At 41.6% G+C, this 12,209-nt stretch overlaps 1 protein-coding gene across 7 annotated transcripts in view; it reads left to right on the top strand.

Moving 5' to 3' along the window:
• The first annotated feature begins 234 nt into the window (after positions 1-234).
• Caprin2 (caprin family member 2) overlaps positions 235-12,209 on the top strand; it is a 51,668-nt gene continuing 39,693 nt past the window's right edge. For 3 of the 7 annotated variants that reach the window (XM_029535471.1, XM_029535470.1, XM_029535469.1), the window contains exons 1-3: positions 550-1,661; positions 6,108-6,170; positions 12,004-12,090. In XM_029535471.1, the coding sequence (XP_029391331.1) occupies positions 1,485-1,661; positions 6,108-6,170; positions 12,004-12,090 (327 nt within the window). In that variant the 5' untranslated portion in view covers positions 550-1,484. Of the gene's footprint in view, positions 240-549; positions 1,662-6,107; positions 6,171-12,003; positions 12,091-12,209 lie in introns of those variants that run through there. The other 4 variants (XM_029535468.1, XM_021190093.2, XM_029535473.1 and 1 more) reach the window with 4 other exon arrangements.

Genomic DNA, 12,209 nt, shown 5'->3' with positions numbered 1-12,209 from the left:
GCAGGGAAGGTACGCGCCAAGCGCAGGCTTGCAGAGAGGGGCACCGGAAAGGACCCGTCCCTCGCAGGTCCCGGGTACCGGAAAAGGGCGGACCGTGGTGGTCCAGCGCACGAGAGGGGAGTGGGAGGGGTCACCGGAAGGCGAAGCTTCCAAAGGGGAGCTCGCGTGCCAGAGGGCGGGGCAGAGAACCGGAAATAGGCGGTACTTGGGCGTGGTCTCCCCGTGCGCGGCCTACATAAGTTGCGCGCGCCTTGAGGGGGGGACAGCTTGGGCGCGAGCAGCGGAGTTGGCTGGGTGTTCAGTCGGCGGTGGCGGCAGGCTAAGCTGAGGCGGGAGGGAGGGACGGGGGGGGGGGGGGGGGAGGGAGTGCGGGGTGGCGTTCGCCCACGTTGCAGCGNGGTGTTCAGTCGGCGGTGGCGGCAGGCTAAGCTGGGGCGGGAGGGAGGGAGGGGGGGGGGGGGGGAGGAGGGAGTGCGGGGTGGCGTTCGCCCACGTTGCAGCGCGCTGGACTCCCGCGCGCTTTCGGAGGCAGCCGGGGAGGTGAAGCAGGGCGGCGGCGGGGTGGGTGGGTCTGCGCGGCCGCGGCGGGGTGGAGAAGCGTGGTGCCCCAGCATTCTGGGGTCGGGCTCCTCAGCGGCTTTGCAGAGCGCTCTGCGTCAGGTGGGCTGCGTGGGCTCTTGAACCAGTGACCCTGGCTGGGGCTCCTTTACTCGGGCCCTTGGGGCACTTGAACGAGTAATGGTGTGCAGGGGCTGTCTAGCTCTGGTCTTGCCCCGTAAGGGCAGGATTTCTGAATAGAGTTGAAGTGTCCGACTCCTCTGTTTCCCAGTTTCTTGGTGTGGGTAGCGGAAGGCTTGCCAGTATAGGAGTGAGTGATTGTGAGTTACTGTAAACACAACTGGAAGTCACCTCAGCGTGCAGTTTGTGAGACTTGGCAGCAGTGTTCAGGGGGATGCACTTGGTTAGGCCCTGGACAGTCAAAGAGCGTTGCCATTCTAGTACAAGAAACTTGGTTCACTTAGACTTTGAGATAGATTGAAGTTGGGGCTGCAACCCGCTCCCTCCGCCCCCCGCTCCCCGCCTCGTGATGACCATAGAAATTATTCAGAATGAGGAGATCAGAAGCCTTTTGCTTGCTTAGCAGTTCTTCTCCATGTGGGGAATAGAACTTCTGGAAACGTTCCTATAGTGTAAATTTTGCCTACGTATAGGATGTCTTTATTGGCTATTGCTTGCAGTCAATTACCTTAGTAGGGGAGTGGAAGTCCACAGTCCGAAGCGATGTTATGTTTTGAGTTCATTTCATTTTAAAGAAAGGCTTTCTAGAGAAGTGGAAGCTCACTGTGCACCTTTAGTTTACATTGGTACTTAACTCCTCCCGCCTCCATCCTTTAGCCTCATCTGCTTCAGTGGTGCAACTCTGTCCATCCCTTTCCGGTTACCAGTCACCTTCAGGCCATTCAGAGGAGGGAAAAGTGGGAAGTATGAAGTCAGCCAAGTCCCAAGTGAACCACGACCAGCAAGGGGAAAACCAGAGGGCTCTGAGCCCCCTGCAGTCTACTCTCAGTTCTGCTGCATCTCCTTCCCAGGCATACGAAACCTATATTGATAATGGATTTATATGCCTTAAACACAAAATTAGGAACATCGAGAAGAAGAAGGTAACTTCCTACCCCTCCCATCCCAGAGTGTGCCAGGTTACATAAGCCAGGTTAAGGATCTGACATTCTTTATATCAGAGAACATAGATCTTCTTGCAAATTTAATTGACCTTGAGACTTAGTTGCCTGGGAACAATTAAGCATCCAGGCTAAATGTTTGCTTTGTTTACTGACACAGCTGAATAACTGATCTTCACATACTGCTTTTGAAATATTTGAAGAGTTGGCTATTATAGGTCTGATCCATTTCTTGAGTCATATTATTGTAGCTTTGATAAGGAATAGCGTGATGTTTTAGTTCGTTTTCCTTGTGACTGTAGCAAGTGATACAGCAGTATGGCTGCTGCAGTCTCTGGAAGCGTTTTACCATGAGCCAGAAAGTGTTTAGATACCAGTTTAACATTGGTTGGTGAAAGTATTCTAGACAGCTTTGTAAAGAGACTTGGACTCTTACTAGCCTAACATCACAGTTAGTTGTATGGTAAAGATCTAGATAATTTCTCATTTCCTGAGTCATTTAGCCTGTGATCCAGTCATCCCAGTCCTCTGGGATGCATTGTTGTGTCCTGATTCTCATCTGTTTTTGACAGATAAAGCTGAGTAAGTATCTGGATCTACTTTGTGCTGAAAACCTAGTAAAACCTTAGGAAGGTTGTTTCGATTTTGTTTTTTGAGACAGGGTTTCTCTCTAGACCAAGCTAGTCTCAAACTCACAGAGATCTGCCTCTGCCTCCTGAGTGCTGGGAATAGAGAGGGAAGCCACCACCGCCTGGCAGGAAGGTTTTTTGCTTTTGCTTTTTTAGTGGAGAAGTATATGTACTTCCCTTGGTTTGGAAGTTAGTGCTGAAGCCCTGGCTGGTAGTTTCTGTTTATATCTTTTTCCATACATCTTTGGGATGCATGCATTTCATTACTAAGTTGTTCCTGGGTCAGCACAAGTTCCTTAGCACTGAGAACTAGTCAGTGCAAGGTCTGTGAGTGGAAATTCATTAATGTTTTTCCTAGATGCAGAAATATGTGTATTCCTGTATTATCCAGCCTTACCCTAGTACCTCTTTAATTCTGAATGCCTGTCTGCTAGACCAGTGCCTTTGTTTCCACCTTCTAGGAAAGCATTTTAAGACTGAAAACCAGTATAGGAAGAATCTGCAAAATGTGGTATAGTATAGTGGTTTATGTCATGAATTTGTGGCTAATAGATGAATTTTATTTTTTTATTTTTATTTTTTTTATTTTTTTGGTTTTTCAAGACAGGGTTTCTCTGTGGAGCCCTGGCTGTCCTGGAACTCACTTTGTAGACCAGGCTGGCCTCGAACTCAGAAATCCGCCTGCCTTTGCCTCCTGAGTGCTGGGATTAAAGGCGTGCGCCACCACGCCCGGTGAATTTTATTTTTTATGAGTTTTATTTTTAAATTTGTTTTTATTTTATGTGCATTGGTATTTGCATATATGTCTGTGATGGTATCAGATCCAGGAGTTTCAGACAATTGTGAGCTGCCATGTGGATGCTGGGAATTGAACTGAACCTGGGTCCTCTGAAAGAGCAATCAGCACTCTTTAACTGCTGAGTCTCCCCAGCCCATTTTATATATTTTCTTAATTAGAAAATTTAGTATGAAAGATAGCTTTACATTTTGGCACTTCTGTTCTAAAGTTAACTATTATGAATATGCCACATGGTTCAACAGGTAATAATAGTATATGGAAGCGTGAGCTTGTGTAGATAAGCTAGTCAGCTATGATGCCACTGATGTTTTGTGCTAGATCAGTGGTTCTCAACCTTACTAATGCTGAGGCTTGAGGCTTTCCTTTTTTTTTTTTTTTCGAGACAGGGTTTCTCTGTGTAGCCCTGGCTGTCCTGGAACTCACTTTGTAGATCAGGCTGGCCTCGAACTCAGAAATCTACTTGCCTCTGCCTCCTGAGTGCTGGGATTAAAGGCGTGCACCACCACGCCTGGCTTTAATAACCAATTTTGCTACTGTTATGATCATAATGTAAATATCTAAGATACAGGATAACTGATAAGTGACCTCAAAGGGATCAGGACTCATAGGTTGAGAACCACTGTGCTAGATCATTCCTTGTTGCGTGAGGCTGTCCTGAGTATTGTGGGATTGTGTATCAATCACAAACATGATGTCTGCCTAAAAAATACTACAAGCACTGCCTACCTCCCCTAGACTCTGCAATTTGTGATAACTTCAACTATTTTTGGGAATAAATTGTCTTGATTGAGTACCTCTAGTTTGGGGTATATGATTGACTTAAAACCCTACTTTCTATAAAAAGAGGAAAATTCTAATGAAATGACTTTATGGGCATTGGTAAAGCTACTTGCTGTACAAACCTGATGACCTGAGTTCAGTCCCAGGATTCTGCAGTAGAAGGAGATCATCAACTCCCAAAAGTCCTCTGACCTACACACATACACACACACACACACACACACACACACACACACACATACACACACACACACACACACACACACACACACTCACTAACAATGTTAAAAAGATTTGGGTCTGGAGAGATGGCTCAAAGGTTAAGAGTATGTATAGAAAGCTGGTCATTGTGACAAATGCCTTTAATCCTAGCAACTGGGGCAGAGACAGGCAAATCTTTCAGTTCAGAGTCAGTCTGGTCTGCAAGAGTTCCAGGACAGCCAGAGCTATGTAGAAAGACCCTGTCTCAGTATAGACAAAGAGTACTTACAGTTCTAGAGGACCTGGGTTTGATTTTTTTTTTTTTTTTTTAGCTCCCACATCAGGCAACTTACAAACTACAACTTCAGTTCAGAGGTGGTGGTGGTAGAGGAAGAGGAGAGAGGAGGAAGAGGAAGAAGTGGAGTGTTCAGTGATGACTCTGGCCTCCTGGGGTTCCTGCACTTAACTTGCATATACCCCGACACAGATACACATAATTAAATCTTTAAAAGACTGTTAATTTTTGTAATCTCAGAGTAATATTTTTAAAAAGTTAAATGTCTTTATTTAGAGATTCTGGAAATAGAGTTATTTGTAACTGGCACATGAGCTAATATAAAAATTTCAATCACTTGATTATATATACTAATTAATAGCAGTGAACTTACCCTACCATACTGACAGCTCTATGTATCTTGTTAGCTTGCCACATATTTTTCCCTTAAAATTTTTTTTATCAGTGTTGATATTTTCATATTCTAGCTAGGTAACTGCAATGTACCCATTCACACTTCAGTATGCTACACACATCAGAAACTCCAAACACATTGACCTGTTGCTTTTGTGCCTGATTTTGGGAAACTTTAGGTTCTACAATGCTTTTAAATATAAGGAGAAGCTTATATTCTTTTCTTTTCTTTCTTTCTTTCTTTTTTTTTTTTTTCTCGAGACAGGGTTTCTCTGTGTAGCCCTGGCTGTCCTGGAACACACTCTGTAGACCAGGCTGGCTTCGAACTCAGAAATTCACCTGCCTCTGCCTCCCGAGTGCTGGGAACTTATATTCCTAACAATGCTACTATAGTTCTTTTCCCAAAATAAGCCTTAACTGTTAAATAATTTGTACTGGGATACCACATTTTGGTATTGCTATTATTCACATAGAAAGTTATTTTTGTGAGACTCTTTGAGTTCATATATGGAACTCAAATTCTCTAACCTGTTCACTGACGCTCCTCAATTTAAGTTGAGAGACTGAACCTTATCTCAGAATTGTGAATGTTAAGTGACTGGGGAATGAAACATTGGCCACACTGCCCTGTCACCACAAGCACTGTCCACTGTTTTAACTCCTTTGCAGGTGTGCCTCCTGATGTATGACTGTTCCACTTTCCTGTTTTAACTGTAGGGAGATAATTGAGATAGTTAAAATACTAGCATCAAGCCGGGTGTGGTGGCACATGCCTTTAATCCCAGCACTCGGGAGGCAGAGGCAGGGGGATTTCTGAGTTCGAGGCCAGCCTGGTCTACAAAGTGAGTTTCAGGACAGCCAGGGCTATACAGAGAAACCCTGTCTAGAAAAAAACCAAACCAAACCAAACCAAAACAAAAAAAAAAAACAACTAGCATCAAAGTTTCCCAATGACAGTGGTTTGTACCTATAGTGTTCAAATTGTTCTCAGAGCTGAGGCTGCTACATTTTTTGAGATGCAGACAAATTCTTGGGAGTCCACAGCCCTGGTTGGGTGTATATTCTCTTTTTCTATTGGCCAAGTACCTAAAATATTTACCAAGTTGAGATAAGTTCAACTAGAATCTTCTAGACTGATTACATGGGACAAAGACAGACTGGTAACTGCTCTGGTTTTTGTTTGTTTTGTTTTCCACTTGACTTGGAACTCAAAATACAGTTGCTCTCTGCCTATATGGAATTGTAGTCTGGCACTCTAGTTTATTTCAAGACTCTTATTTGCTTCAGTTTTATATCAGACTATACCATAGATATATGTTTCTCTTTTGTAGCTCAAACTGGAAGATTATAAAGATCGCCTAAAAAATGGAGAGCAGCTTAACCCAGACCAGTTGGTAAGTAGATGTAAGAGTCTTTGTTAGACCTACTGGTCTGCTTTCTTTTCTTTTTTTGTTTGTTGAGATAAGGTCTCTACATAGCCTTGGCTTCCCTGGAACTCACTGTGTTGATCAGGCTGGTCTTGAACTCACAGAGATCCACCTCTCAGTGCTGAGATTCAAGATATGTGTCACAACACCTGGCTGGTTTCCTTTCTTGATAGAACTTGATAAGGATTTAATAAAGCTATAGACTTGATAGGTCAATGAGAGAGAATCCACTGGTTTTCTCAGTGACTTGTGTTGTTTTGCCTGTTGGATCTTACAGATGGGCTTATTTCTGCTGTACTATTAGATGATACAGGTTAAGTAGCACAAATTAGATTAGATTAGTTACCATATACATTGAAACTTAATTTATGCTAGGAAAACTGAGTATACTCAAGTTTTTAACTCTTCACTGGCTTTCTACAAACTTGACACCTTTCTTTTCTAAAATCTTCCTTGTAGCTTTGTCTCATGATTCCTCAGTTGTTCTCTTTTAATTCCTTTCATATTTGAGCTATGACCCCAGCCTTTTAAAAATTACCTTTACCATATATAAACATTGGTGATAATTTTCTTCTTTTGAACTCACAGTGATACTCCTGCATCACCCTTTGAAATTCTGGCATTAGACAGTTGAGGCACCATGCCCAGCTACAGCTTTATCCTTTACGTGTTTGACTTTTTTTTTTTTTTTTTTGGTTTTTTGAGACAGGGTTTCTCTGTGCAGTCCTGGCTGTCCTGGAAGTTACTCTGTAGACCAGGCTGGCCCCAAACTCAGAAATCCGCCTGCCTCTGCCTCCCAAGTGCTGGGATTACAGGGTGTTTGACTTGTTAATGGGTATACTTGGTAATTTCAATTTTTATCTAATTTGTGGAGTTCCACAATTTTGCAATATGGACTAAAAGAAAATACTTTATTGATATTTGCAGTTTGGCTTGATCACATTTCCTGTTTTTTTAAGAAGGGACAAAATGTGCTTGAAGTTATTTAAGATTTCTTTCTTTCTTTTTTTTTTTTTTAAGATTTATTTATTTATTTATTATATGTAAGTACACTGTAGCTGTCTTCAGACACTTGTCAGATCTTGTTACGGATGGTTATGAGGCACCATGTGGTTGCTGGGATTTGAACTCCAGACCTTTGGAAGAGCAATCGGGTGCTCTTACCCACTGAGCCATCTCACCAGCCCCAGATTTATTTCTTAAAATATATATCTATAGGTGTCTATGTGTGGGTATGTGCATGTTAGTGTAGGTACCTGTGGAGGTATTGGATCCCCTGAAGCTATAGTTATGGGCAGTTCTGAGCTACCTTCCCAGTATGGGTGATAGAAACCAAATCCATGGGCTGGAGAGATGGCTCAGTGGTTAAGAGCACCGACTGCTCTTCCGAAGGTCCTGAGTTCCAATCCCCGCAACCACATGGTGACTCACAACCATCCGTAATGAGAGCTGATGTCTTCTTAAGGTGCATCTGAAGACAGCTACAGTGTATTTAGATATAATAATAAATAAATCTTAAAAAAAAAAAAAAAAGAAAGAAAGAAACCGAATCCACATTGTCTGGAAAGCAGCAAGTGCTTTTTCACTGCTGGATTGTCCTTCCAGCCCTCAAGTTATTTGATCTGGCTCTTGGGCCTGTTATCTTTTCAACTAAAATGACTGGTTTTGTATTGTAGATTGTAGGCATTTAAGGCATTTTCCTCCTTGCAGTGTTGTCATCTTTTCTGGCCCCAAAGTTTTATGCTATAGCAATTACGATTCTGTTAAGGCTTAGCTTTGAATTGTGTAAACTCTGAGCATGGTGTACCCTTCAGCTGGTGAAGGGGCTTGTCTTCTCAGCCAGAATTTATTTCCTTGGTGGAGGCTTCATGCTCTGTCCACTAACTTAAATGTGGAAGCTTCTCTTTCTGTAAGAATTATAGAGTAGTATCACTGAGGGATTTTTTTTAATCTGAGCTCAGGTAAAGTGCTTGGTGTACAAGCATGAGATCCTGAGTTCAGTCTACAAAGTCCATGTAACAAGCTGGGTACATTTTGCATTCTTGCAATACCAGCACTGGTATGGTGAAGGCAGATTCCTGGACCTTCCTAGCCTATTTGGCATGTTCCAGGCTAGTTGTTCCAAAAACCAAGCCAAACCAAACCAAACCAAAAACCACCAAAATAACAAAAAGAAAGCAAAACAAAAAAAAACAGTGAAGGATTAGAGAGATTGTTCACTGGTTAAGAACACTTACTACTCTTCCAGAGAACCTGAGTTCAGTTTTTTTTTTTTTAAAGATTTATTTATTTATTATGTGTAAGTACACTGTAGCTGTCTTCAGACACTCCAGAAGAGGATGCCAGATCTCATTACGGATGGTTGTGAGCCACCATGTGGTTGCTGGGATTTGAACTCATGACCTTAGGAAGAGCAGTCGGGTACTCTTACCTGCTGAGCCATCTCACCAGGCCCTGAGTAAGTTTTTAATACCCGTGTCAGTCAGCTTACAATTCCAGCTCCAGGGAGTCTGAAACTTTTGACATCCTTGGTCACCAGAATTCATATGCATTTATCTATCTATACACATACATGAGTAGCATTAAAAATAAATGTTGGGGGCTCACTGGTTCAGAGCCTAGGTCCAGGTTCAAGTCACAGCACCCACATGATGGCTCACAACCATATATAACATCATCCATAATGGTATCTTCTGTCATCAATGACCAATGACACAAGTGGTACACAGACACATGTACAAACAAAACACTCATACACATTAAATTAAATTTAAAAGAAATCCTAAAACACACCAATGGGCTAGGCTTGGTGGTACACCAGCAGTCTGGAGGGAGAGAAGAGGCAGGGAGATCTCTGTGAGTTAGGGGATGGCCTGGTTTATATAGTAAGTTCCAGGAAGCCAGGCTATATAGAGAGATTCTGTCTCAAAACAAAATAATAAACAACCAGTGTGGGTAGTGCTTGAAGAGTTATATCTGAGGTTTCTCTTTGGCTTCCATACTTACATGAGAACACATACACACAGTAACATAAAAGAGGAATCACAGAGGTTTCCTATGAAGGTAGAATTGAATTTGGTCTAGGACAGGGCTAGAAAGACCTTTCATCATGAGGTGGAGAGAAGGAAGAATAATACACAATGGGACATTGAGATAGTACCTGGCTAATATTGCTGCCTTTTGAGAGGGTGTGGAATGGTATTCCTTCTAGTTTCAGAGTCCTCTGAAGATTATGTGTCATCATTACATTTTCTGCCCATATAGCTGGAGGGCTTCTTTACTTTCTCTATTATGAAGTAATATGGTCCTGACAAAATGATGCCTGTAAGTCACAATCTTAATAGATAATAAACAAGCATAGTGCTCATTTTGACTCAAGTAATACATACAAACACCACTGATACTCCTTCCTAGTACTTTTTTTCCCCCTTTCTCACTGTGATCTTAAAATCTCTTCCTTTCTTATGCTTTTCCCCCCTTAACTTAGATTTTATTTTTGTGATTATTTTGTCTACATATATGTACGTATATTACATGTGTGCTTGGTGCCTTTGGAAGTCAGAAGAGGATATTGAGTACCTTGGAACTGGAGTTCTGGATAGTTGTGACCCACCATAAGGAGGCTTGGGATTGAACTAGGTCTTCTGCAAGAGTAACAAGTGTCCTTAACTACCGAGTCATCTCTCTAGTTCCTGTTTTTGTTTTTAAGAAAACCTGTTGCTATTAGATCTAGTAAAGCTGCTTTTTTTGTACCTTATGATCAATAAATTGCTATATATTTTACAGGGTTTTTCTTCATTCTATTTAGGACTATTCACTCAATTTATAATAATATATGTAGCTGTATTTTATTTTTTGTTTACTTACTGTGAGTAGGTGAATATTTGAGTTGTTTTTGTTTTTGACAGTATAAACAACTAAGCTTTCATCACTTTTACATATTTTGACAGGTAAAAGACTTTTTAGGGAACACATTAAAATTGGTCTATAGCAGTGGTTCTCAACCTTCCTAATGTTGCGACTCTTCAAAACAGTTCATGTTGTTGTGGTGACCCCCCCAACCATAACATTATTTCATTACTACTTCATAACTATCAATTTGCTATTGTTACAAATTGGATTATAAAAATCTGATATTCAGGATATCTGATAGGCAACCCTGAAGGGGTTGCAACCCACAGGTTGAGACCTGCTGGACTATAGAGTTTATCTGTTGTTAACTTTATAGATTAAAAAAAAATGCCTGGCCTGGCGTGGTGGCGCACGCCTTTAATCCCAGCACTCAGGAGGCAGAGGCAGGTGGATTTCTGAGTTCGAGGCCAGCCTGGTCTACAGAGTGAGTTCCAGGACAGCCAGGGCTACACAGAGAAACCCTGTCTAGAAAAAAAACCAAAAAAAAAAAAAGAAAAGAAAAGAAAGCCTGATTTTTAGAATTACTGTATTCGTTTATAGTAAGAGCATTTAGGAGTTCCTCTGTCTCCTTACTGTTATCAGAATTTTGTTGTTGTTGTTGTTGTTGTTGTTATTGTCATGGAAATTGAACCCAGGTCCTTGCTCATGCTAGGTCAGTACTCTACTTACCCAGTTTGTCAAACTTTTTTCTAGCAGCAGTACTTAACTATCACAAAAGAGGCCTAAGTGTGCAATTTAATTTACAGCATTTTTTTTTTTTTTTTTTTCCCGAGACAGGGTTTCTCTGTTTGTGCAACACTTGTGTGCCTAGGGCCCTCAGAGGCCAGAAAAGAGTGTTAGATCTGACCTTTTAAATTTAGCAAAATATTTTTTCAGGTTTGTCTGCTTTGTAGTGTGTGGCAATGTTTTATCAGTTTTTGTGTACTTGGGTTTTTATTTGGGACTATCACGAGTAATATATTTTTTAAAAGATTTGTCTATTTATCATATGTAAGTACACCGGTAACTGTCCTTAGACACCCCAGAAGAGGGTATCAGATCTCATTTTGGGTGACTGTGGGCCTCCATGTGGTTGCTGGAATCTGAACTCAGGACCTGTGGAAGAGCAGTCAGTGCTCCCAACTGCTGAGCCATCTCTCAGCCCCACAAATAAATGATCTGTTTATTTGTACTTTATATGCGTTGGTGTTTTACCTGCATATATGTCTGAGTGAAGGTGTTAGATCCCCAAGAACTGGAGTTAGGGACAGTTGTGAGTTGCCATATGGGTGCTGGGACTTGAACCCTGGTTTTTTAGAAGAGCATCCAGTGCTCTGCTGAGGTATCTCTCCAGCTCCATGAATAATCTTTCTATGTATATGGACATATGCATGTATGTAGATAGTCTTTCTTTTGAGTAACACCTAGGAATAGAGTAATGCATATTTTGTAAATGTGTGTATTTTTTTTTTTTACATATATTTACTTATTTTGTGGATGTGTGGATGTTCCTTTGCTATAGCATATATGTGAAGTCTTTAGTTTGGCAGCAAGAACCTTTATCCACCGAACCATCTCACTTACCCAGGGCTCTGATTTCTATATAAAAATTGAAGCCAAGCATGGTGGTATATCTAAAGATGTGCTTGAGGATTGAGGCAGGGGAATCACAAGTTTGAGTTTAGCCTGGAGTACATAAGAATATGTACATGTATGTAGGCATCCATAGAGACCAGAAGAGGATGTCAGAACTTCTAGAGTTGGAGTATGGGTAACTCCCTGACGTGGTTGCTGGTAATGCCCTGGAAGAGCAGTATGTGCTTTTAACGATTAAGCCATCTCTCCAGTGCTTTAGCAATTTAAGGAACATTTATTAATTCTGAGATTTCTTTTTTTTAAATTCTGATAGGAAGCAGTGGAAAAGTATGAAGAAGTACTTCATAATCTGGAATTTGCCAAGGAGCTTCAGAAAACTTTTTCTGCACTGAGCCAAGATGTGAGTATGCTTTCATTACTTATCTTATCTTAGAATCGTTTTAATCACTGGCCTTTTCTTTTTCTTTTTGGTTTTTCAAGACAGGGTTTCTCTGTGTAGTCCTGGCTGTCCTGGAACTC

The sequence above is a fragment of the Mus pahari genome, chromosome 2 (assembly GCF_900095145.1).
Source record: "Mus pahari chromosome 2, PAHARI_EIJ_v1.1, whole genome shotgun sequence".
Taxonomy (NCBI): Eukaryota; Metazoa; Chordata; class Mammalia; order Rodentia; family Muridae; genus Mus; species Mus pahari.
Note: the sequence above shows the minus strand (reverse complement) of the source record. Positions and strands in the feature narration are given on the sequence as shown.